Below are 25,678 nucleotides of genomic sequence, written 5' to 3' on the forward strand. Positions count from 1 at the left end.
GCCCCAGTGGGGTGCGGTGGTGCTGGGCCCCTGTGGGGAGGCGGGGGGTCCTTGGGGCCGGCGGGGCACCCCAGCCTGCGGGGTGGGGGCTGGGACCTCAGTGGAGTTTGGGAGAGGGGAGCCTTGTGCCTGGGAGAGGAGCGGAGCAAGGAGTGAGTCTCGCTTCTTACAGGGTGGTGGGGAAGGTAGGTCTGAGTGCTGGACGAGGTGGGCAGCCCCTCGGGCATGAGGCAGGGAGTAGATGGAGTGAGGCCAGCTCCTGGGAGATGTGGTGGGAGCCAGGTCCTTGCTTTTACTAGCAGGTCCTTGACCTGTGAGTGGACCTTTCTCAAGGCAGGAGCTGACTCTGCTCTTTGGGGTTGAGTATGTGTCTGCTACATGCGATGAGATGCCAAGAACTGGAAGGTGATCAGGAACGATGGGGTGTCGTCCCATATTTGCTGTTAGGTACCAGAAATATGAAACTCTTCCACACGAGACTGTGCAGAGATGTATTGTTCTGCCTGCATTTGCCTTTGCAGGGCTGGCTCTGCAGTGCTGGGTGTCCCTGTGCTTGGCTATTTTATCAATTCTGCTGGGATTTGCAGAGAAGAGTGCTCAGAACTGTAGTGGAATAGGGGTTTTCTCCTTTTTCCATATGTTTTACCTATGTGGGACTGGCATTCAAAGCCCCAGCAGTAGTTGTCAGCGTCTGCTTGCTAATAATGGCTCAGCATTGGTCTGACAACTTTGCTGTACTACTAGGTTTTTGTGTAGGATCAGTTAAAGTAATACTCAGTCACTAATAATACTGCATTATCAATACAATAAGCATTTTGGAGGGGAACAGAGTTGAAACTTCCTGTCTCTTTTTGCCTTTTTTTTTTTTTTGGTAGACTAGCCTCCATTCCTGTAAAGAAGCAGGTGCCTCTGTGATTAATTCCTGATGCAGTTTTGATTCAAATTGATTGTTTGAATTGCTGAAGATGTCATCAGGCCTTACAGAGGAACAAAAGAGAAGAATTGAAGAGAACCGCCAGAAGGCTTTGGCTAGGAGAGCAGAGAGGCTAGCAGCCCAGAGAACTGGGCAGGTGGGGATCACTGGACCTCAGGTGAAAGAACAGAGTCCAGGCAATTCGGGAAACTTGAAGGAAAAAAACAATCATGTCAGGTTCATTAGCCAGCACCAACAGAATCCAAACAGTCCTGTGGAGCAGAAGAGCTATCTTCAGGAAGATTATAATCATGATACTGCAAACCAACAGATGGCTGGTTCACATGGAGAGCAACAAAAGAATTGTTCAGAGGGCTCGGAACAAGCAAGTGGCATTAAGCAGTTCCCTATAACGATCCCAAATTCTCTGAGTTATTCCCAGAAACATGACTTGGATGCTGGTGGTCAGGGACATGGACAACAAGCTTTAATTAATCTTGGTACATTCCAGCAGCCCAAATGCTACCCAGCTTTCAAAAACCCTACAGAACTGTCTCATCCTAGATTAATTGATAACAGGCACCCTGACGGTAGTAAAAATTTACAAAGTCAGAACAAATCTGCCATAAAATATGTTTCACCACCAAGCAGCGCCACCCCGAGTGATTCAGAAATGCTGATAAACACAAGCAGACCAACGAAAAGAGAAGGGGGAGGTGGTGCGTTTCAGGCCAGTGGTAGGATGCAGATGCAGAAGCTGACCAGTTCTGCTGGTGCAGGCTCTACCTTTGAAGCTGCCTCTTGCAAGAAAGCAAATAGTGTTACAAAAGGAAAATGTGTGAAATATGGGGAAGACCGATTCCAGGTTGAAATAGGGTATAATGCTGAACTCGTTGCTGTGTTTAAGAAGATACCAAGCAAAAGCTATGGTAAGAATTGATTGATTGCTGTTATCTCTGTTTTACGTTTGATCGAAGTTTCAGTGCCTGCTGGAACTGTAGTTGCTATATGCTCTTAGCAGTGCAGCTATTGCTGGGGTGGAATATGTGGTATTAATGGGGGATTGGAAAAGTAAAGACAGCTGATATTGGAAAGAAATTCTGGGCATAAATAGCTTAGGCTTAGATTTAGCCAAGGAATGAGAAGCCCTGCTTTATGTGCTTTAAGAAGTTTAGTGATGGCAGCTGGTCAGAGTCTTTTGGGAGTGAAGGAAGAGAAGTTGTTCATAAATTGGTATGGGAAAATGGGTCACTTCAGCAGTAGTTTAGAGTTGATGAGCTGATTCTGTTAACTGGGTTACTGAGAGCAGTGGAGTCTCCACCTTTTGGCTTGCTTCTGATCTTTTCTCCCTGCCAAGGGAGAAAACAAATAAATATAACAAATATAACAATATAACAAATAAATTGTTATATTCTACTGTTGTTTCCCTCCCATGTGTTGCTGTGTCCTGTGAATGGCTGCTGCATTCTTCTTGTCTTAGTATTGATGTACCCTATGACTTTTTTGGTGTCATGTAGCTGTAAACTTGGGCATACTGTTTTTCAGATGTGTGTCAAAAAGTTTGCATGAGTAGACTGAATTCTTTCTTACCTCGCATGAACATTTCACAACAGCACTTTTGATCACAAATGATTCGTGTTCTGCCATATTTTAGATGCTGCTATGAAAAAATGGAATTTCAGCCTGGAAGATTACAGCAGTTTCAGTAAGTAAATGGGTTGTTGAATGATAAAAAAGAATCCAAATCTTGACCCCCTTTCCTGCCTTCCATAATTATTATTTAGCTTTGTTATTGTCTGGAGTAATAAAAGTAGTGCTACTCAAACATAACACCCATCTTTTAGGCATCTAGCTCATAATATTTTTCTGACATTTTGTAGTTGATTAGAAATAACACAACTTTTCACGTAATCTAAATTCCAAGCATAGGTTTAACTTTTTCTGCCATTGCTGAAATTTTCAGCAACTGACAAGCCTGATCATAGGAAAAATATCTGCTGTGCAGGCACTTCATATGAGTCTGTATTGAGAACTGAGTGTGTCCCACTGGCTAATGCTTAATTTCTAGGTCTGTTCATGTATTTTCTTTTTAAACAGCTTTTTTCTTTTTTTTTTTTTAACATTTTTTCCTGTTAATTTTGGGTGTCAGAAAAGGAAAAAGGGTAATTCTCTAGGGCTTTGAGTGAGACTGAAAATGGATTTGCCTTTTTTGGCATAACAAGGATGGCTTTATCTTTTTTTCTCTCCTGTCATTTTGTTCTGGAAAGATTGAGAGATGATAGAGGCAAACACTTCAGGTAAGCTTTTCAAAAGCACGTTGTATTGAAGCAAGTGATAAATCACTATTGATTTCAGTGGGAACAGAATTAGACCTGTGTTGAGCACTTTGAAAAACCCACAGTTGAGTGCTGGTATTTTAGCTTCCCATGTGGGTTGCCACGCATTTATAATTTAAATGCTGCTGGTTTGCTTGAACTGTATCAAGTACAGATGAGAGCAGAGTCTCTGCACCAAGGAGCTTGCAAATGAAGAGGATGGCTTTTAGAAATCAGGCTGTTTTCCTTAAAGCTATCAAATATATGAGTTCTCTGTGGAAAGTCCCTGTGGACAAGGGAAGACAATATGTGATCAACATTGGACAATGATAGCAGGGGAAAAAAATACCCTGAGAAAAGGGAACTGACTTAAAAGGGTCTTGGTTTGAAGTCTTGTAAGAGTAAAAACAATTATTTTAAAACTTCCCACTGTTAATTTTGTTCTTCTGAATTACGTTTCTTTCTTTGTACTATAAATTAAACATGCAGTCAAGCCTAGAAACAGATACTGAAATAAGAGAGTCAAGTATGGTCGTTTTTTTTCAATTTCTTTCAGTATTGGTTGTAGAGATGAGCTCTAACTATGCAATGCTAAAACAGTAGCATCTAAACTCTTTTCCTTGGTGCATTGGGAGGAAAAAGTCTAAATTGGTGGTTTCCTGGTTCTCTACTTTACAAATTACTTTCACTTGATGCTCTTAAACTTTTTCTTTGGAGTGGAAATCTGAAATGCTTGGGTTTATTCTGGAAGTCACTTATTTTAAAATAAAGGTAGATTAAATCCAAATGGCTTACTAACTGATTAGGAAGAAAGTGTCTGAATTTGTTTCTTTTTCCCTTTTTTTCCCCTTCTCAAATCTTAACCACTGAACTTAAATTTGTTTAAGTTGTTGTTGCATATCAGTAAGTTGGACTATTTAAAAAGAAGCAGGATGGATCATGATGTGCAGCTTAACCCTCAAAGGACTAGATTCACCTGGGTTTACTCTAAACAGCTACTGGATAGGGGAGGTTGTCTCTCTTTACAAATACATGGAGGCAGAATGTGCTTAGTGGTCCCCTGCTCTTGAGTCTAATGGACTCTGAAGATGCTAGTGAATCCTTGTGTTACTGTAGTACCTACGAGTTGGAGTCTTGGGGATGAAATTCATTATTTTGGTGCTGTAAAAATACAAGAAAAAATGGTTCTTGTTCCTTAACCATCACAGTTCAGCTATAATAATAAAGACAACATATGGGTATAGATTGGCAGAGAGAGACAGGGAAAAGTGGAATGTTTATTAGTGTGGATAGCTGTGGTCTCAGGCTAACAGCTGTAAAACGCTGTGTCCCTTTTCTCCCCGTGCCCTACCATCATGACAGAGGTGGTTGCTGGTGATTAGTAAGATAGGAGTGCAGATGGCTGGGGGAAAGTACAAGTCTAACTGTAACACACGGTAGAATGTGCTTTGGTGGTGGACTTAAATTGTAACAAAGAGATTTAGGCGTTTGGACTAGATTCCTTCCTGATACCCTTCTACAGTATTGTGAATATACAGCATTCCTCCTAGCTGAGATTGCATATCAGACATGGACATGAGGCAGGAGGCAGATATTTTTAGATCTTTCTCCTTTGCTGTTTGCAGAAGTACCTCCCCATCTTTTCAGGCGCATACTATCGATCACCATGCCCCTGTCCCTGCAACTTTGTAAGTGAAAATGCTGTATGACTGTGTGCAGTTTACTGCTGAATGTGGTTCTGCAGATTGCCTGCCCTGGCCTAGTGAGCTGTGTTTTGGGATTGCTGACAGAGATGGAGCCTAATGCAGTGACAACGCTGGACAGGCCCTTGTTCACCTGCTGTCACATGTTCCCTGTGCCCCTGCTGTATTCTCTGTGGAAAATCCCACCAATCTGCTCCTCCAGGCCATCGCTCTCTCTATTCTTTGCCCCTGTGAGTGAAAGCAGGGAATCATCATTCCTTTTAAACTTGAAGGTGCATGGTTTGTTTGTCATCCTCTTGTCCCTTCTCTTCTGAAAGCATCCTGTACATCTTTAGTTTATCTGTGTTCTTTGTTATTAATTCTTTTCTCTGTGTCCCATGCTTTTCTCCCTAGTGGAAGCAGCAAATCAACTTTCGTCAGTAATTCTGGCACCACTGGAAGGAGAAAGTGTGGCTGGCTTGGCATCAGGCTCTCATTTTGTTGGCAGTAGGGTTGATGTGAATTCCCTCCTGAAGATGTGTAAGAACTGGAAGAAACCCTCAGCCCTTGTCAAAGGGAAGTGTGTGCTGATCTCTCGCTTGCGGTTTGAGGTTGATATTGGGTATTCTGCAGAAGTGATTGGAGTGTTCAAACAAATGGATTCCAGAAATTATGGTGAGTCTCTGGTTATTTCTGCTTTATTCTAATGACATTGTTGGGGCTGCTCTTGGAGTGCTCTGAATGCTTCGGAGGAGAGAAATTGTGAGAGTACATCCATCTGAAATAGCATGAGAGGATGTACTTTGGTGAAGATTTTGAGAACTCCTGTAGTTCTGGTATAGTGCTGTATCTGCATCCTGCTCTCTACTCTGTGCCAGAACATGTCTTCTTCTGGGCCTATTAGCCAAGGTGGTGTTTCAGGACTCAGCATGATTACATTTACTGTTGAGGTGGGATGCGCTGACAATTTGCCAGCAGTATGGAGGCCATGCATAAGTTCTTGTCTTTATTATCAAATGCAGTTGGACATTCTCATATTTCTCCTGCTTTACAGGGGTGTATAATGGCTGCAAGTGCCTGAGCAGATTGAGTTTACCAGCAGCTTTACTGATGTTTTTGAGGCAAGTGGAACTGTAGAGCACTTTTTATGTTGGCATTCAGATTTCAATGGTAAATACCAGTTTTTCCCACTTGTAATGTGGGAAATGAGGCACAGAGTGATGAGGTGACCTGTGCAGTGTCACAGCAGGTCAATGATAGCATGGGGAACAAATCCTGGAGCTCTTGTTCTTTGGGTAGGGCCCCACCTGGCTCATTGTGTCTTCGGCTGACTCTGAATTCACTCTAACCTTCCCTGGAAGTTGTAGGCAGGTGCTACCCAGGGATAAACCTGCCAGACAAGTCTGGCATTCATGTTACATTTTGGGTATTGATGAACTGGGGAATTTCCTCTGTACCATCCTGAGCACATCATCTGTAGGGTACAGAGGTACAATTGAAAGCGATTGTGTTACTGACTGAAGTCAGAGTTTGTTGGTTGACAAATAGGAACCTTCATGCACATTCTTCATCCCTTCTTGCAGTGAAGAGAAAGTGGTTGCTGAAATCCTTGAGCAGGTGAGTTCATTGCACTGGTTCATTAGGGGTGCTGACCTCATTACAGTGGTTCATTAGGGGAGCTGACCTTGGCTTGCTCCGGTGATACCACCACTTCTAGATGTGTGCTCATACTTTTAAGTCGTCTTCAAACTGTTTGCTTAACGTGAAAGCAAACAGGAGAATTGATTGCTGGACAAGGTAAGAATTCTTTTAAAGCAGTTCTGAAATGCAGAGGATATGGATGGATAGCCATGTTCTTATGGGCAGAGAATTCAGTCTTTTAAAAAAGAGACTTATGACAGTGTTTGTTGTAACTATTGCAGATATTAACACCAGAAAGTGGAATTTCCTGCTGGAGGACTATCCTAAACTAAGTGAGTAGCTGTGTTTTCCTGGCTAGGGCTATTTTCTGGGGAGGCAAATGAATTCTATCTTCATTTCTTGGGCTAAGCCTTTGCACTCTGGAGAGATAAGTTGCTAACGAACTGCGAAGCAGGTGTCTTCCTGTTTTTTTCAGACATTTACACTGTTTGCCCAGATTCAAAATTTTATAAATGTGTGTTATTCATGGCAGTCCTTTAGGGGCCCATTGGGAGGGTGGCTTTGTTTTGTCAGATTCTGCAGTGGATTTCTGTACCATTTCTTAGAGCACGTGGATGTATTTACTATCACAAAGTTATTTTTATTGCTTATAACGTACAGCAGCTCTACTTGAACTAAGGAGTTGCAGGAGAATGGATTCCTCTGTTCCCACTTGCCAAATTTGAAGAGGTTGGCATGGTGGCTGCCCGGCCTTCCTGTCCTTACAGAAATTCTGTCTTACTGACTCTTTTTAGCTGTGCTCCCCTTGTCCTCAGTGCAGCCTGCCTGCCCTTTTGTGTGTATATCAATTTGTAAACTGGCACAGCCACCCCTTGCTTAGAAAAAAACCACATAACAGGCTGGTTTACTTCCAATTCTTTAAGTAGTGTGCACGGTGTTGTGCTTTTTCATTTCACACCCAGCAAATTTTGTTTTTCAGGTCAGAGCGCTAGCTTTTCGGGTCAACTGGTGATTTTTGTAACAACCAGTTCATCCACAGTTACAGTCTGTGTGGTGACTGTCTAGCTGATTTTGTTCAGCCTCATGTGTTACTGCTAGTAATAATGGCTTTGCAGGCAGCACACAACTGTTAAGTTTTTAATTGATGTATGAGGCAGGTTGCAATTCAGGTTGCTTCCATAGCTGAGTTGATTGTGAGGCAACCAAGAACTACTTGTTTCTCTTGCAGAAGTGTGCAGATCTGCTTGAAGCAGAAGCATTCCCCTTGAAGCAGAATTTCATAGTCAGTAAAATGCTTCGGTTCTGGTTTATGGATGCTTAAAAGAAAGCTTAGCAAAAAAAAATCTTTTTGAGAGCATCGTATTTTCCCTTGCAAGTGGAATCTAAGCACATAGTGTCGCTACGATGTTCATTTCTTGGGAGAAGTTGACCAGTAGACTCCTGCCTTTATGCATCTGTGTAATGCTGGTGAAACTGTGACTCACTGAACTGAAATGTAGAACTGTGGTTTGTTGTGTTTTGTTGTTGTTTTTTTTTAAATGGGTGCCACTTTGCAAAATAATCCAGTCTCAGCAGCATGCTCCTAGCACATCTGCTTCTCAGTTTTTTATGTTTAGTTAAGTTTATAGAGTGCTTTGAGATGAATAGCATTACGCAAGTCCTAAGTATTATAATTATTAGTTATCATCCCAGTCGGTCTGCTGTGTTTGCCTTGGTACTCGTGTGAGGGTATGTGGCTGTGGAATTTGATTGGGCTAAGCTTCAGAAAGATAATAAGTAAGGTGCTTTACACATGTCCTTAGAAAGTGTGACTGAGCACTTCAGAGCTGAAATGCTGTTGCTCAGAGTAGTTTTTCTCCAGCATGGGCTCCTGCTTCCATGGGATACCGAAGTACATGAGTATCTGCATGCTCCTATGATGCATGTCTTAATAACATTAGTAATGGTTGTAGGGCTGAAAGCCACATTGTGGGGCCTTGTAGGAACGCCAGATCATGAAAACAAGTGTGTCTTGGGAGAGATTATTATGAAACTCCAGGATTGGGATGTTGACAGGCCCTGATTTCAATGAGAGCTGATGATCTCTCTCAGTTTGCTAAAAGGGCCTTTTGTACGTGCAAAGGGCCTGATCCTGAGCACGTGCAAGGCAATCTGAGCAAACATATCATCTCCCAGCCTGTCACACTCTCAGCTACGCTGGCTGGCAGTTGTATACATCTCATGAAGTATTCAGAATCCCACAGATTTAAGGAAAGCAAAAAAAAATTTCTCCGTGAATGTTTTTGCAGGGTGTAATTTGTAAGGGCATTTGAGGCTTCTCACACATGCCTTTTTGAGGAACAGCATTTGCTTTGTGCCTGTTCATTTACCTATGTCAAAATAAAGAAAAAAAGAATTTTAAAAGGCTGGTTGCCATTTCCAGCAGAGATATCTGTTAGCTGGGAACTGTTTATAGAGGCTAAGGTCTCTTTGCCTAGTTGCTCAGTCATCTTTATATAAAGGTCACTTCAGTAAAAAATGTCTGTTGGATGAATCATGCTGGTGGCAGATATATCTTAATCACTCTCCCAGCTCATGTACAGAACAATAGCAACAGAATTATCAGTGAGCAAATTGTAGCAATTATGCTAACACATAGCTCAGTCTGTGAGTGTAATAACAAGCTTGTGCTGTACTTCGGGTGGAGAGAGTTCCTGCTATTGAAGAAGTATAAATTAAACTGGAGAGTTTAAAAAGTTTGGTCATTGCCTAGCCACAAATGGAAATCTTTTCATATGTATATTTCTTGGAATTGCTTTCCCCCTTCATATGGCAGGGATCCATTCTGCTGCTTTCCTCTTGGAGATAACTGAAATGAAAATACCTAACTGAATTCTGGAGGTGCATTTACTGCTGGTATAGTGAGTTCTCATTTGAGTTTGCATAGCTCTGGTTATTTTTGCAAACAGAGTTGTTTTATGTCTTCCTGACTTCATATACAAACCAACCACTAAATAAAAAAAAAAGATGCTTCCTGCAGCAAAAGATCTGTGCACATGCATTGTGTTCTTAGTGTAGATTGTTTCTTGTTTCTCGGTCAGTGGTCAAAGATTGATTACTAAACATGTTTTCCTGGTCCCAGCTCACTGCATGTTTTAAACTGGTATTTGTTTTCATAGAAACTTACTGTTGGACTAAAAAGAAATACTTTTATCTTTTGGGGATGGGATAGAGAGGCTACTGGAGGAGACTGAAATAAGGTTGTCTAGGAGAATTGCCCTGACGCTTTGCTTGTTGTGATGCATGGGTTGAAAAGATGAAGGCCCTGAGGTCTTTGCATAATGGAGGCTGGGGATGCCTTTAGTTTGACTAGGAAGGTTTTAAGCTGCAGGTAAAGTTGAGAGGGTTCATGGGTGAAACTACAGCAGTGGGGAGGGACTCAAGTGGCTGCCTGTGGGCTGTCTCTGGCCCGCAAGCTACTTCTGTCCAGGAGAAGAGCAGTGGACGCCAGCTGAGCAGGGAGTTGCTGTTGGTACCAAGTCCCTGAAGGATGTCTGTCAGAGTGCTGCTGATGGTGGTACAAGAGCAGTTTCTCTAGTCTTGAGGTGGTTCCTGTTTTCTTATCCAAACATGGTAAACAAGGGGTGATAAAGTGGAGACAAAGCCAAACCTGTGTGAATTTGAGGAACGGGAGGAGTAGAGAGTTTTGAAAGCGGAAGATGTATGATCATCTTTAGGTAACTATGTCTTAGGTCACTCCTGATCACTCAGGGATGGTGGAGACCTGAGAGGTGTTTAATGCAGAATGCCAAGGTTGATATAAAGATGCCCCTGCCTTCTAAGCTTCAGGAGCTCTTTTGTTCAAATCCATGCTTTTATTTCTGAGTAAAGTGTGCCCTAAGCTGCCCTCAGTATGAATAATCCAGCTCCAGCTGTATTAGTAGCACTCATCTCTGAATGATCAGACTTCCAGTTTTTTATAACCAAATCTAAATACGAGGGGAGGAGATGTGATTCATCATGTGGTTCTGAAATAGACTTCAGGGAAGAGGCCAGGCCAACACCTGTGCATGATGCAGTGCTTTCTTGAGCTGTTTCAGGGTAGGAAATAATATTGTTAATGAGGTTGAGGGTTGTGCCCTGACATCCATAATGTAAGTTGCGTGTATGTTGCCCCTTCTGATAATAAACTGTTCTGTTCTTTGCAGTGGAAGTGTTACAGAGCCTTGTGTCAGTAGAAGTGGAGCCACTGCCCGAGGCAGTAATACAAACCTTTGCTGCTCGAATACAGAGATCTACATCACAGACAGACATTCCTGATGCTGACCTTTCAGTAGTGGACTCCAAAATTGTGACGAGCCTCATGCCCTTTCAGCGGGAAGGTGTGAAGTATGTCCTTTTTGCATGCTGTTAAGAGCTAGTCTTTGCCTAGAATTGTGTACTTTGTATTGGTGCCCGGGCTGCATTCTCTTCCATGGAGGGCTCCATGTTTCTCCAGAGTCTTGGGCTGTTACACTCTGGTACTCTGGGCTCTTGGTTGTTTGGTATGCTATGGTTTGTTTTGTTGGGTGGGTTTTTTTTGTGGATTTTTTTTTTTTGAGTGACACATCTATCCTGTTTCTGGCTAGAATTCTTCATCATGAGTCAGGAGGAAAGTAGCATTTTGCTAGTCTCATAAAATTGTTTGAATGATACATCTCTGATCTCCCTCTTGTGATTCAGTATGTGCCTAATTGTCATATGATTTTTTTATTTTGTAAGGTCATCTTTTTTTCCCCCAAGTGCATCTCTGTTGTTTTTGTTGTTGTTTTTTAAATATTAACCACACATGGGAAACTTCCAGGCCCTGAAAGATTTAAAATGACTAATTGTATGTAGAGATAGACTTTTAAATGTCCCTGTCCCCATCATATATGGTCATTAGTTGTTGACTTGAAGATGTAGTCCAGGAAAGTCTGTACTTACTGGTGTTAAGGTGGCATTGTTATTAATAATATTTTCTTAGCTCAGCCAGGATGAACTCTGGGACAGAATGTGAATAATATCATGGAAAGAATGTGCTTTAAATAATTGTAAGGTCTTGAAACTACTCCTCATATGAAATCAAACTCTCTAAGGACTGGGCTGAACCACTCTGTTCAGGAGCTTCCAAGCTTTGAGAGATTTGTGAGAGTTGCTCGCTTGTGTTAAGACTAAGGGAGAAGATCCAGGTTTACTGAAGAACCCAGATCACTTCCACGTGATCCACATTATAGGCTTGGTGATAAGTTGTGCTCATCTTGGTTGCCAGGACAGATAGTAAGCCATTTCTTGACTCTTACTTATTTCCCCTCTCTATTTTCCCCAGTTTCGCAATTTTAAGAAATGGACGTTTACTTCTTGCGGATGACATGGGCTTGGGCAAGACCATCCAGGCGATCTGCATTGCTGCATATTACCGAAAGGAATGGCCCTTGCTGGTGGTGACTCCTTCTTCTGTGAGGTTTACATGGGCAGAGGTACTGTGAACTTGAGCATGTGCAGGTGGCCAGTAGAGGGCATGTGTGATGGTTATGCTGTGTTGTACTCTGTACAAGTTAAAATTTTAAAAAGATGTGTATTAAGGGGACGAAACTAAAATTTGTATTCATTTAGAAACTTGGGGTGTGTGTGGAAATTGCCTGGCATTGCCTGTATGATATATGCCTGTTTTCTTTGATTGGTCGCTTTTCTTTTTGTGGTCCAGTTGATCTATTGGAAAAAGGGAGATCTAGAGAAAATACCTCCTCTGACCCTCTGTTAACTTTGTTCCTGCAAGTCAGCTGGCTCCAAGGGGGCGTTATACTCATTGGTGTCAAAGACAATAGTTGCATTCAAGCAATTGTCTGTTGTATTCAAGCCCTTCATAGCAGTATTTGCCAGTCCCTTGGCTGGAATAGAAGCCCAGATGCTGGGATTCTCCGCTCTGTTCAGGAGGCCCCGTTATCATTGTTAAGTGTCTGTCATAATATGTCTTTTGGCCTGTCCACTGTATGCTGCTGACTCCTTTGAGTCCTTCATTAATCTTGATCAGAAGCCAAAGAAAGCTTGTATGGTTGGGAAACGTATCTTGAAATAAACCACTGTCATAGCTTGTACACTGAGGTTGTTGGGTTGCCATAGGCTAGTGAAATGTTCACTGTGGGAGAAAAAGGTGAGCCAGAGGTTTCAGGTCAGTAATTTCATGCCTGAGCAGGAGAGAGTGGGAGTTTAGCTTTCCCTGGAATGTTGCATTGATGAGAAGTGTATTGGTTGGGATTTGCTGGTTTTGTGCTGTAACTGGTTTGTTAGAGCATCTTGGCTTGTGTTTTCACGTCCAGTAGTGCAACAAAATGTTGGGTGACAAGAAAAGAAAATTGTTTACTGGACAAGGGAGTGATGCTCATCATGTTTGATATTTCAAAGGCCTGTAGACCTCTGGGTCAACACCTAACCTGAATCCATGGCTTCTGTGGGATACCTACTGGGAACAATTAGGGGCCTGGTTTCCTGAAGTACTGGGCACCTGCAGCTAAACTCCTACATCCTGCTTCATGAGATTTGAGCAATATGAGGTGGCTGGTTTTTTTTTTTTTCCTTTTGAGTGCTTGATTTCCTCTTCCTTCCCCTGACTCCCCAGGAGGCTGTTGTGGGAGATGTTTTGTTACGACATGTGCTTTAGAATGATCTGTGTTGCTTTGTGGGTATGTGAAGGATAGAGGTCTAAGAAAAAATGTGTCACAGAAAGTGGAAGAAGGTGGAGTTTATTATGGTCTGTGATCTACTCGGTTCATTCTTGCACAGATGTATTTTACTGTAATGGTAGAAGCTTTTGTGGTGTCCCCAGAGCTGAATTGCAAGAAATTGTCTTCATCTTAGAGTTGTGAGTGTTTTATTTTGGCTTTCTGGGCTCAGGCCACTGAATGCCTTTATATTCAAGGTGCTAAAGGAAGCTAGCAGGAAGATGCAAGGTACACTTGGGTGAGAAGTACTGCAACCATGTGCCTTTGGAGTTCAGCATTGAAACTTAAATAATTAATGGTCAGGGCAGTTTCAAAGCACTTCTTGTAGACAATGGTCAGCTTCAAGTGAGAAATATAGGATCACTTTTACAGTGTGAATTAGTCACATGCCCTTTATAAAAGGAGAGGGCAATACAGCTAGGAGCTTCCAGGTACTTTCCCACTGCTGCCACCTTTGTCTAAGTTCTGGCACAGCATCAGCCACATATTTGTTGTTTGGGATTTAACCTTGCCGGCATGTTGGCCCATTTTGGTTGTAATGCAATTACATAAGTGGTGAAGGATAGTTAATTGTTAGTTTCTCACATACTGAGAAATGTGAGAAGCTCACATTTAATTCCTCTGGCTGCTGCATGTGGTTGCTGAACAGAGGAGAGGGCTGAGGCTTGGGGCATTTCCACAAGTGAAGGGCCTAGAGGCAGAGATGCCATTTCCCATCACCACTCCTTGGATACATTTCTGTAGGGACTAGATCCTGATTGCTAAAGCCCCAGCCAGTTCTCTGCAGAGCAACATCAGCAGAACTCAAATGTTGCAGAGAGGTTGGTGTCATTGGGGACACAATTACAAGGGAGATGGTGGGTGCTCAGTAGCTAACAGATGGGTTTGGGGGAGGATATCTTGCTCTGGTGTGTGGAGCTTTTCAAGAGGTTGATTTGAATGACTATCACCACATGTATTTCAGCTGCTGTCATAGAGCAGCTGGTGTGTTGTCAACTTGATCATTTCTTTTTGTTTGTTTGGTTGGGTTTTTTTTTTGTAGACTTTTTAAGAAGGTGAGGTAGTGGAAGAGTTTTTGTTGACCTGGATGAGTTGTACTTCATCCTCATTGTGGAGTAAACATTGCTATAGTGAGAGATGTTTACTGTTTAGAAGTCTCTTTCACAGCCTGAGGGTTTCTGTTGAGTGGGAAAATTAAATTTCCATGTCAGTAGTGGTCACTGCGTTCTCTGGCTCTGATCATAGCAGGTAACATTGTCAGGAGGTTATGCACATCTCTACTACAGATCAGATTTTTTTTTCCAGTAAGAAGCAAGAATAGAGCATGTTTGAGCCTTCCTAGCTGTGGAAGGTAGATTTGGCCTTATAGCCTGAGTTCTGTTCTTGATCTTCCCATTACTAGGGTTGTTGCCTTGGGAAGACTGCTTGCCCTTTCTGTGCTCCCAGCTGATGTCTAATGGCGGGTGGGGTGGCTCCATGTTCTAAGCATTCATGAGGATGCTCTGTGAAGTGCTTTGGGATCCCAACAGAGGACATAAGCACCAGAATAAAATTAATTGCTTTCATCTTCCTCCAGGCATTTCACAGGTGGCTTCCATCCTTGAGTCCAGGTAGCATCAATGTCATAGTGACTGGCAAAGACAACCTAACAGCAAGCTTGATCAACATCATCAGCTTTGACCTCCTCAGCAAGATGGACAAGCAGCTTAGGAGCACTTTTCAAGTAGTTATTATTGTAAGTGGTACACTAAAATTTTGAAGTTAATTGTATGCTGCAAATGGGGTAACCTTTGTGTTGTACAGCAGTGTGGAGTGGGCCTTACTTAGGACTGAAACTATCTTGTAATCATGGCTGTGATCACAGCTCTCTTCATGAGTAGAAGCAGGAGTTTCTCTGAAACCTTTTGAGGTAACTAGTAGAGTTTAATTCCTTTTTGATTCCTGAGGCTGTGTTTTCTCTTTTACTGGTTATGGTGCCTCTCTGATTTCATTGTGGTTGGGCATGTCCTCTGTTGGAGAGCAAGGTGTTTAATGTAGTGTGTCAATACAATAGTCTTGGAACAGTATCTTTTTAAGGGGTCTGGACTTCAAGGTGGTGTTAGTGTTTATCCAGTAAACCAGATAACCTCTCAACATCAAGTATGTGGGTAAAGCATAAAAAAAAAATCTCCCTTTGCTTGTGTTCCGCTGACAATCTGCATTAAGACTTCTTTGAACACTTGTATCATTTCTTTTGTATATTACTTAGAAATCCATTTTTTAACCTTCTACAGAGCTGTGGTAAAAGGCATTTTTCTAGATTTCAGTTACTAAAAATTCAAAACATCTAGTGTTTCAAATCCAGCTTGGATCAATAGAGACCAAAAGTGTCTACATAGCTTACTATGAATGTTTGATGTTCTCAGTCTAGTTTTCAGCACACATATGCACCTGTCCCTAAGATCATGACAATAGGAACATAATAATCCTTTTGTTTCTCAGCATCAGATGGGAACGTGGGAATAGGTGGAGTTCTTTGGAGACCAAACTACTCATGGGGGAATTGATTTTTTTCATTTTTTTTTCCCTGCCCCCTCTCTGACAAGCCGTTCTGTCAGGGTGGAATTGCAGATTGTTACTTTTGTATGCTGGTGCCTGGAGCAAAGGGACTTGGGCTCTAGGGCTACTGCCCTGGAACCTTTTACCAGCCCTGAGCTGGCAGATGTTCTTTCTGTGTGTTTACAGGGTCCAAATTTGAACATATATATGTTTTTACAGATGAGAGTAGTCCTACTGAGTGCTGAGCTTCCCTGCTTTTTCTTCCAATCTTCTTTTGATGGCTGGGAACATTAATGTAGTTTATTTGTTAATCAGGAAGAGAATGCTGTGCCTGAGAGGCTAAGCAGTTGTATTGTCTTTGTATGCATGGTTGCTTGCTCATCCACACGTGGAAAGATGAGAATGTGCCCTTGGAGGGCGCCGATTACTTTTTGTGTCTAAATTCTGCCTTGCTACAGCAGTAGAAATGAAGCCTGTTTGGGGGTGATGTCTCAAGTAGGAGGCTATTATCCACCTGGTGAGTCCTATCAGCAGAGCAGTTGGATCCTAATTGGATTTCTTTTTTTCCTTATTGTTTTCATTAACCCCTTATTTAGGGAATTGGCACTGTATAGGCCTCCTATGTTTGCTGCATTTAAAGAACATATAGGGGCAAATGAGTATCGGTGGTGGAAATAAAGTTCCTCTTCCTCCTTTCCTCTCCAGCCCCCTCTGCTCACTTGTTTGTGGTCGTTTGAGATTCATGGCTTTAAGGTTTGATTTCTGTTCTATTTGCTTACAGCTGCAGGTTTGAACGTAGGAAGCCTGCTACTTTCCATGCTGTCTTTTCGTTTAGAATTTGATGTGACTATCTAAGTGCTTGAAATACCCTCTGGGATGATAGGCTTGTAATATTAGATAGGTGAGAATACTGGGAATTTGTTCTGTAGCCTGCAGTTGGACTATCGATCAGAACTGTCTTCACTTTCATGCTTGTTTTGTTTCAGGATGAATCTCATTTCCTAAAGAACATAAAAACTGCACGATGCCGAGCTGCCATGCCTCTACTCAAGGTGCGTATGCTGGGTGCCAGACCTCCAGCAGCTAAGGTCAGGCTCCCAAAGCAGTGTTGCTCCGTTTACCGGGTTTTGGAGCCAGCAGCTGAATTCTGTTGTTGTGCAAGTGGAAATCCAGATAACGTTGTAGATCCAAGGACAAAATTTGTCTCTGGCTTAGCCACTTGTTTCCATACAAATGTTAGATGGTTAAGACCTAACAAAAGAACTTCAGAAGCTCCCTTGATCTAATTGTGGTACTGCCACTGATGAATTTTATGGTGATGGGAAAAAGGGAATGTCAAAACTTACTCAATGTATTCAGGGAGAGTAGAAAGAATATAGTAGTGTCAACATAGCTTGTTTAAGGGAAATAATCATTATCAGTTACTTCTTGGCACACAAATCGCTGCTGTATATCAAAATTACATTACCTACGTCCCTTCCTTGGCTTTGGTTTTGGGCTCTACTCTGTTACTGCAAGCTTCCAATGTATTTGTGTGGCTGGGGTTCAGGAGCACTCCTGCTGGTTAAATGTACAGCACTAGTAGGAAATGGCAGAATGTGAGGTTAGCAAGACAAGTGGCCCACAGAAAGGAGGCAATATTTAAGTATGCGATAGCAGGAGTAATGTAACTTCTAATGTGTTCCTGTTGTCCTGGGATCAAAGAATCAGACTCTCCCTGGTAGCCTCTAAAAGTTACAAGTAGTTTCTAGACACTGCAGAGTCTGTACGTTAGAACAAGGTAACTGCAGTTCCTCTTCAGCAATTATCAGCAAGTGTGTATAAAGAGAAGATTTGATCTGTGATGGCTTTATAGCAACCAACTTTTATATGCAAGATTCTTAATGGCAAGCCGAAGGTGATTGTCCTTGAATAACTTCATTGTTCTCTTTAAAGGCCTGACTCTTGTCTTCTGTTGCCTTTCAAATCACTTCAGGCTTTTAATGTTTGGAAACTACGTAGGAGGTACAATTTTATGAGCAGTTTGAAGTACAATAATTAGGGTGTATGTCTGAAAATGGTGGAAAATAACAAATTTACCTCATTGCAAAATGCTCGAAAAACGGTCTCATCCTTTCCTACTTGTAGCTTTGTAAGGATCAGCTTGTCAAAATTATTTGCAGGCTACAAGATACGAGAGTGAAAGATGGTAGCTGTTAAGTGGAGGTTAATTGCCTGTATGAACTTACTGAGAATTTACAGTTTTATGCTGTCACATCACTGGTCTTAGAGAATTGAGAACTGGTGCTTCTGAAACTGAATTTCAGTCTTCTGAAAGTATTAAGAGCTTCATGTTCGTATCATGCATTATCTCACCTGCAAACAGCATACAGTACCAGATGTTTCATGTTAGATGTTCAGGTAAGTTTTATTGTCCTGCTTGCTGTCTATAACTTCTGAAGCGAGTATTTGCTGTAATAGCCACGCTTCTGCCCTCCTTGCTTTCCAGCACAGCGTTTTGCTCTAAAACTAGCCCCTTTGGCAGCTTTGTCTTCAACTACTAGTGAGTGGTGCTGTGTTCACTACTGGCACAGCACACTACAACAATGCTTTTGTATTTGAAAAAACTGCCAAAATATGAGGAGTTTTCATCACTTGAATATTGGATTTAACAACTGTATCGTGTCATCTTTATAGTAAATAGTCAATGGGGTAAAAATGGGAGTATTTTCAATATTTTACATGATACTTTGAGATTATTGAGTAAGAGACATTGATAAACATGCTGCTGAGGGTAATATTCTTGCTCTTGCCTTTTTGTGTTGAAAGGTTTAGTGCAGTACTGGGACTCTTAGAAGAGACCAAAAAAAGCTGTATCCATAGGCAAGCCCTTGATAAGTACACTGCTTCTAGCACCTCAGTCCCTACCTTAAGGTCACAGTGTGAAGCCATGCCAGTGCTGTAACAAGAGCCCCTGGAGCCAACTCATGCCTTGTCTACCTTCTAAGCGTTGCCGCTTCTAACTGTTGTTAGCATTATACTACTTCAAACTTTCTGAAATTACCATAGTTGCTTGTATTTCCTACGAGGTTCTGAACATCCTAAAGCATGAAAGCTTAGCCTCGATCTGACTTTTGGGGACAGAAAAGAAAAAAAATTTCGAAGAAATGTGATCCTTGGTCCTTACATGCTACAAAGATTTATGAGTCCGTAATGATACTGGACAGGTCTAAGTTAAAATGTTTCTGAGCCTGAAATGTTTCTGTCATTTCCATCTGTACTTAATGGATTCTTTTTATCTTGATAGAATCTGCTCCTGTGACTTCTCCATTTGAATAATAAGTAAAATATAAAAATTGTTGCGAGTATTTAGACAGAACTGCACAATAATCAGATTAAATCAGTACATTCGTAATAAAGATGACTTACCTTGGATAATAATTTTGAATCTGCCTTGTTAGATAGCCAAGCTGAATCTCCACCTCTGAAATATTTAACCCATGGTTACAGCATTTAAAGCCTCATTTTAGTTTTAATATATGACATTGACTGGTTTTCAAAATGAAGTGGTATTTTTAGCCACTCAGTAATAATTCATCTTTTCCTGCTGTCTTGTATATATTGTGGAGCAGGTGTGGTATGGAATTATCAAGCAGAACTATGTATTAAACATGTGGCCCAAGTTTGTCAGTTGGGAACTTCTAGACGTTTTTTTAATATTAAAAAACCACCACAAACTCTGTGTGTGTGCAGTATTCAGTGTGTGTAGTATTCAGTGTCTTTTGTGACATACTTGGCTGCCACCCTGACAGAGATTTAGGAAAGTTTTGCTTGGGACAGTGGGAAGTGTGACCAGAAAGACTTTTTAGTGCACTTTTATAATGGCTGGATGTATGCAATGGCTATGCTTGCTACCTGGTAGCTTGCCCCAGGTCGTTGTTAGTTTAGAGTAGGTATATAGGCATGTTGTGCCCAATTTGTTGTTATTAGACAAAACTTTGAAAGGAACTTGTAATTACACAAACAGTAAGATAGGGTGAGCTGAAATAGCAGCAGCAAAATGTTTAGGCCAGATTTCTTATTCCCTTCACGTTCCCAGTGGATGTGCAAACCTGTGGGTGTGCAGACTTGTATGTGGGGGAGAATGCTTCATCTGCCTACATGGAACCAGGTGGCAGAGTTTGTACACAGTCTGTGTGCATCCCTGCAAAATTATGGAGGCAGATTGAAAGCCGTAGTAGAAAACAGTCCTTTGATGTTTTGGCATCTGGCAAAAATCCTGCTTTCAAGCTCAGCCAGCTTTCACTAGTTGGTGCCAGCAGCTGTGTGAGATCTGTCCCCACCTTCATGGTACTCAAGAGGGCTAGAAGTTCCTGTGTTCAAAGTGGTCTTTTTGTCTTGTTTCCACGCACATCAAAGTGAGAATAGCCTCATACTGTTGGGCTTTGATTGAGTCACCATTGTCAGGCCTGGCTTGTCCCTGCCCCTAGTCCAGAGCTGTGGCAGTCAGTAATAGGACGTACTTGTCACCTTGCTGTTTCCTGTGGTCTTATGATTGGGATTAAGTTCTCCTGGGCATACTGACAATAGTGGTTGTTCCCTTCACCTCCGCCTTGCATCTGCCTCCCTCAGAGGCAGAATGTGTCATGGTATTTGTTATGCCTTTTGTAAGCATTTTGTTTTTTCCTTCCAAGATTAGACTGGTCCAGAGACATGAACATAGGAGAGGGAATATACATGCTACCAATATGCATAAAACAGCAAAGCCCCAAGGTGTAGATGAAGAAGAAACAACAAAACAGAAGTTTTTCACTGATCTGTGGTGGGATCTCTTGTGTAGTGGAGCGAAAAGGATTCTACATCCTTCGACCAGCCAAAGTGCTGCGTGGTCTTTGTTCTGTAATTGCATGGTGTATTGCAAGGCAGTGGAAACTGGGGAAGGTCCCAACAGAACATGGATGAGTTTTTTGGGAGCATGACGGTAGGTTTTTAGTGAAGAACTGGGTTAGAAACTGAGAAATAAAAAGTAGTATCAAAGATTCCAGTGGTTTAAAATGGTCTTATTCCTGTTGTGCTCCTTACGGGCTTTGTTCCACAACATTTGGGTAACATTACTAATGTGATTGTTCCTATTGAGCTGCTGTTCAGGTTAATAGCATGATGCACATCCTGATGTTTGCAGGGTTAAAGGTCTTTGTTTCTATTATGGAAGTCCAAATACACTGTGTGGCTGGAATCTAATACTCTTTCTGCTTGTTTTAGTAAAGAGATGCTTAAAAATAATAGAGGGAAATAGGTCAATGCTGAAGGTAGAAGGTGAGGAGGGAACACAAAAATCTCCCTTTCCAGTGGGAAATAAATAGCAGCTGTCTTTAGGCATTACAAATCCGTATGGATTGGATAAATAAGCCTTTGCTTGTTGTCACCTGCTGAGAGAAGGAACTTCATCTTGACATTGGAGAAGCTGTGGGCCCTCAAGGCTGCATCTTCAGATCTGCTTTTACTTTCCAGTTTCCCTTCCTTCTCAAAATAGGGAGGTAGTGTAATTTGCTTCAGTCATAGCTGATTGTTGCCATTTGACACACATTCTCTGTCTAGATGTTACTTAAGAACAGGGAAAGGCACTTACATTTTTGGGAATAACCACTGTAGGATCATCTTACGCAATGCAGAGCCCTATCTCTCTTACCCAAGTACAGAAGCAGACTCCTCAAAACAGCTGTGACCCTTTCCCTTTATCAAATCTTCTATTTCATCAGGTGATTATCTCTATTACATTATGGTCACTCTCAGATTTTTCATTTCACAGGGTAAGGTATTCTTATGCTAAGCAGTTCAAAATGACAGAGTAAGCAAAAACTGGGGACACAAGTAATTGTACAGCCAGAACCAGCCACGCTTTCTTAAAAAAGTATGTCAGTCTGTTAGCATATGGCAGAGCTCGTGCTGTGAAATTCATTTAACACAGAGATAGTAATTGTATGTTAATGAGGCTCTTTGCATGTTCAATTATTTCTTGTGGCATAACCCCCCCTCCTCACCTACTCCCCTTCGAATCAGTTGGGTGCTGCATTTTGACCTCTATAGTAAGTGCCATCGGGGGTTACTATTTCATAAACTATTCTTTGACTCTCAGAAGTGGCTTCTGTAAATGTTGTCAGAGCTGTGGAATTAATTCTTGCTGGTGTATTGTGTGTACAAGTGTAATGCTACAAAGCCATTGTTGTCTTATGTTACTTAGTAAATGAGGGCTACAGAACAGGTCTCCACTAGTCAAGTCGTTGTCAGAGTTTCCTTAAGCAATCTCACAAGAAAGTAGCTGTAAGAACAGTCACAAGGACAGATGAGAGAGAGAGGAGTGCTTCTGGGAAAGATTAAACTTCATGCCTAAATACTAATGAGCAGCTAATGTTAGTTCTCCTATGTGGAAATATGTATCAATTGATTACAGATCTGGTTTTGCTAGAAAGTCCTTGCTGGTCAGTGCAATCTTATTTTCTGTGTTGTTGTTCCATATTATTCTTACAGACTTCGGAAGAAAGAGGGTAAACTCTCACTCTTGACAGCACAAAAAAAAAAAAAACAAGAATTAAGCAGTAATCAGCAGAGACTTCTCTGCAGGAGTAAATCTTTATTGGCATCTATTCAAAATGAGTTGCCACTAGAAAAAGAGATGTGAATCAAAGCCATTTCTTTCATCCAGAATTTAAGTAAGCCTTCCACGCTCGGAAACTTGTCTTCCTGGGATTTTTTTTTTTCTTCTTTTCTCTCTTGGGCTCCTTCTGTCATAGATTTTAAAACTGAAAGGGACCCTTGAGATAATGAGTTAGACCACCTATGTTCCACACAATTTTCTAGAATTAATTTCTTCAAGTTCTTCACAGCTGTTGTGGAGCTAGTGTCTTTTGGGTTTTTTGTTGTGTTTTGGGTTTTTTTTGTTGTTTTTTTACTTCTTGATTTGTTTAAATGGTTAATTATAGAAGATGTATCACAGCCCTTGGTAAGTGCTTGCAGTGGTTAGATACCCTATCTGTTCAAAATTAAGTTGCACACAGCAAAGCAGCAGCTAGACAAGTTTAGAATTCAAATAACCTGTAACTTCATCATTCTGTCTTTTGATACCTATTTAGGGATTGGGGAAGGAGCCTGAATAATTGTTTTGACTACTGGGGAATTAGTGTTCCAATCTGGTCTCATGTAGCTCCTGAGGAGCACCCTCCAAAGAGGAGGAGCCTTGAGAATGGCATAAAACCTTTCAAGACAGTTGGGTTTATGTTGCATTTAATATGTCCCTGGTCTGTTTTGAGTGAACTTTTCTTGCTTTAGCTTCATCCAGAGTTATTTGAAATGAGCTGTCTGTAATTGCGTGACCTCCATGTTGTCTTTTTCCTAGCAGTGGCCTTCTGTTAGTCCAGGAGGAAAAAGTTTTATTTGGAGGTTTCTTGCACATGTGGGACTGGCTTGTCTTGTGTTTCAGCAGATTTCTCAGGGTGGTGTGTCAGTTTACTGCTCAAAGGCTTCTGCCAGGCATCAGATATTGTTTAGGTTCTGCTCAGTTGTCCTCCACTGTTACCTTAATTTTAAAAACTCACCTACTTTCTGCTTTACCACTTTGTTTCCTCATGGGATCTGATATCTTTGGCCTCTGTGACTCCTCCCTCTTTTGAGTAGCATAGGTGCCTCTGTCTTGTGCGAACTAATTCTCACCTTCCGACATGTCCAAAGGTTTGACCTCTCTTATTTAGTTCAATAAATATCCTGCTTTTTTAAATGTTTATGGGAATTGTCTGATCCTGGTGGTGATCACGTTTCCTTCTGATCTGCTTAGTAGGGATGGAGGGAGAAGGCAAGTCCCACCTTGATTACAACCTCTATATAAATATCTGATAAAGAGTCCTGAAATTAATTTCCGGTAGCTGATCTGTGAACTCTTTTTCCACCAGATTTGGTTGGTGAGTGGATGAATCAGCTGAATAGATTTGGGTGACTGGTAGATCTCGGTGAAATGATAAAAGAATTTCATTTTCTTTTTCATTTAAATGTGAATGAGCTGTTGGTACAGATGTCACTCAAGAATCTCTTTGTTATTTTAATGAACCTGCATTAAACCATGCAGGAAGTCACAAGGCATTTGTAATTTAACTACTATATGTGAATTTACAGCAGTAGAAATTCATAACTCTCATCTAATAATAGAATTAGATAATAATGGAGGTATGAGGGTAGAAATGCATCTTGGAGGCTTTTAGGTCTATAGTGTAATTTTTTTCCCCACTTTTTGGGAGCACCTACTTTAGATACACGTTTCCCACCCCCTTCCTGTCTCCCCTACAACATGTTTTACGATTTTCTTACGTGATTCGTATTTATTAACTCATGTTCTAGCATCCAGCCAGCTGTGCCTAGACTCACTGTGGCTGTAAGGTGAGCATCTTCTGGTCCTGCTTCAGGCAGCTTCATCTTTCTCTCCTTGCTAGTAGAATTTAAAAAGAAAAAAATGAACAAAAAGTAAGGAAAAAATCCTACTTCTCTGGACCTCTTCTACTTTTGTGAGGAAGACAGTCTGTTTATGGCTTGCTGTGTAATAAACCAGGTTTATTACAAAAGAATTTATTTTGAAAGTGAGGATATACCTTAGAGGGTGTGTCATTTTCCTATGACATCTGATGCCAAATGAAATGTTGAGCCAGGCATAAGATATTAACGTGTCTAGTGGGTGAATGCCAATTCAGAAAGTACTGTCATAAAAATTGATGTCCCCTTCCCTCACAGCATGTGGATGATGAATAAGAAACAATATGGTTTCTCCTGCTTCCTGGAAGTCTTAAGCACTGTCCTTGAGTGTCTTCAGGCAGTGAAGGCTGAAAGTACCTGTGGAAGGTGAAGTACTCTTCCATTTAGGGTACTTGGACAATGGCTCTGGGATTTTCTTTTGGGACTCGGGATGACTTCTTAGCAGGTTCTGCTTATATTGTAAGTTGTATGATAATGATGCTGCATCTTGTTTTCCCAGGCTGCCAGGAGAGTGATCTTGCTTTCGGGAACCCCTGCCATGTCACGGCCCGCGGAGCTCTACACGCAGATCGCGGCTGTCCAGCCAGCCTTCTTCCCACAGTTCCACTCCTTTGGGCTACGATACTGTGATGCTAGGAAGGTACTTCAGTGGGGGAAGTGTCAAACTGGGACTCTGCAAACAGCATATTATTTTATTTTTTTCAACTGAAGTGGTGGCTTTTTCTTTCCTTACTTCTGTCTGATGTTACTTCTTTTTTGAGAAAGTCCCACTCTAGAGTAATATTTTGAAAGCTCTCAACCTGAGAAGCTCTAGGTGTTGCAATGGTGGGCCTGAGACATGGAGGCAGTAATGCTTCTTGTCAAAATCGGCCCTGAAAGCTATGGAAGTAAAAAGCTTTAAAACAAAAAAACAAACAAACAAACAAAAAAAAGCCATAGCTGGGGAAATTAGCCTATTCTAATAAGAACTTGCCCCCAGAGTGTTTTAAATGGGCAGAGTAACTATGGGGCCTTAAAGTAGCTGCAGGTTTGGGCTAATTGACTTAAAAAACCCCCAAAACCCAGTTTCTAGTCTGCTTTAGTGACTGCTTAACAAGTAACGCCTCTGTTGCTTGGGATTTTGAATTGTCTACCTCCAGGTAAGTAAAAAGTGAAGACTTATAGTTCATCTTTGTATTCTGCCCTCTTCTAATTCAGGAAATGGATGTGGTCCTCAGCATATCTTGAAAATAAATTAACTTCTCTTATCTCTGCCAGCTGCTCAGCAGTGGTTTCAGCAGAGTCATTGAGTCCAACCACTGCAAGATCTTGGCTTTGCAGGAAACCAGCATTTGCAGCCATGATGGCAGGTGTCTGCATTACTCTCAACATACGGGC

General features: G+C 41.6%; 1 protein-coding gene across 1 annotated transcript in view; it reads left to right on the plus strand.

The window, feature by feature from the left end:
• Positions 1 to 886: 886 nt before the first annotated feature.
• Positions 887 to 25,678, plus strand: part of SMARCAL1 (SWI/SNF related, matrix associated, actin dependent regulator of chromatin, subfamily a-like 1) — a 41,405-nt gene continuing 16,613 nt past the window's right edge. The window contains exons 1-9 of the mRNA XM_009323541.1: positions 887 to 1,842; positions 2,568 to 2,618; positions 5,325 to 5,585; positions 6,833 to 6,883; positions 10,739 to 10,919; positions 11,878 to 12,028; positions 14,847 to 15,005; positions 16,795 to 16,860; positions 24,801 to 24,941. Coding sequence (XP_009321816.1) covers positions 966 to 1,842; positions 2,568 to 2,618; positions 5,325 to 5,585; positions 6,833 to 6,883; positions 10,739 to 10,919; positions 11,878 to 12,028; positions 14,847 to 15,005; positions 16,795 to 16,860; positions 24,801 to 24,941 — 1,938 coding nt within the window. The 5' untranslated portion in view covers positions 887 to 965. The remainder of the gene's footprint in view (positions 1,843 to 2,567; positions 2,619 to 5,324; positions 5,586 to 6,832; positions 6,884 to 10,738; positions 10,920 to 11,877; positions 12,029 to 14,846; positions 15,006 to 16,794; positions 16,861 to 24,800; positions 24,942 to 25,678) is intronic.

Source organism: Pygoscelis adeliae, unplaced genomic scaffold, assembly GCF_000699105.1.
Source record: "Pygoscelis adeliae isolate BGI_AS28 unplaced genomic scaffold, ASM69910v1 Scaffold664, whole genome shotgun sequence".
Taxonomy (NCBI): Eukaryota; Metazoa; Chordata; class Aves; order Sphenisciformes; family Spheniscidae; genus Pygoscelis; species Pygoscelis adeliae.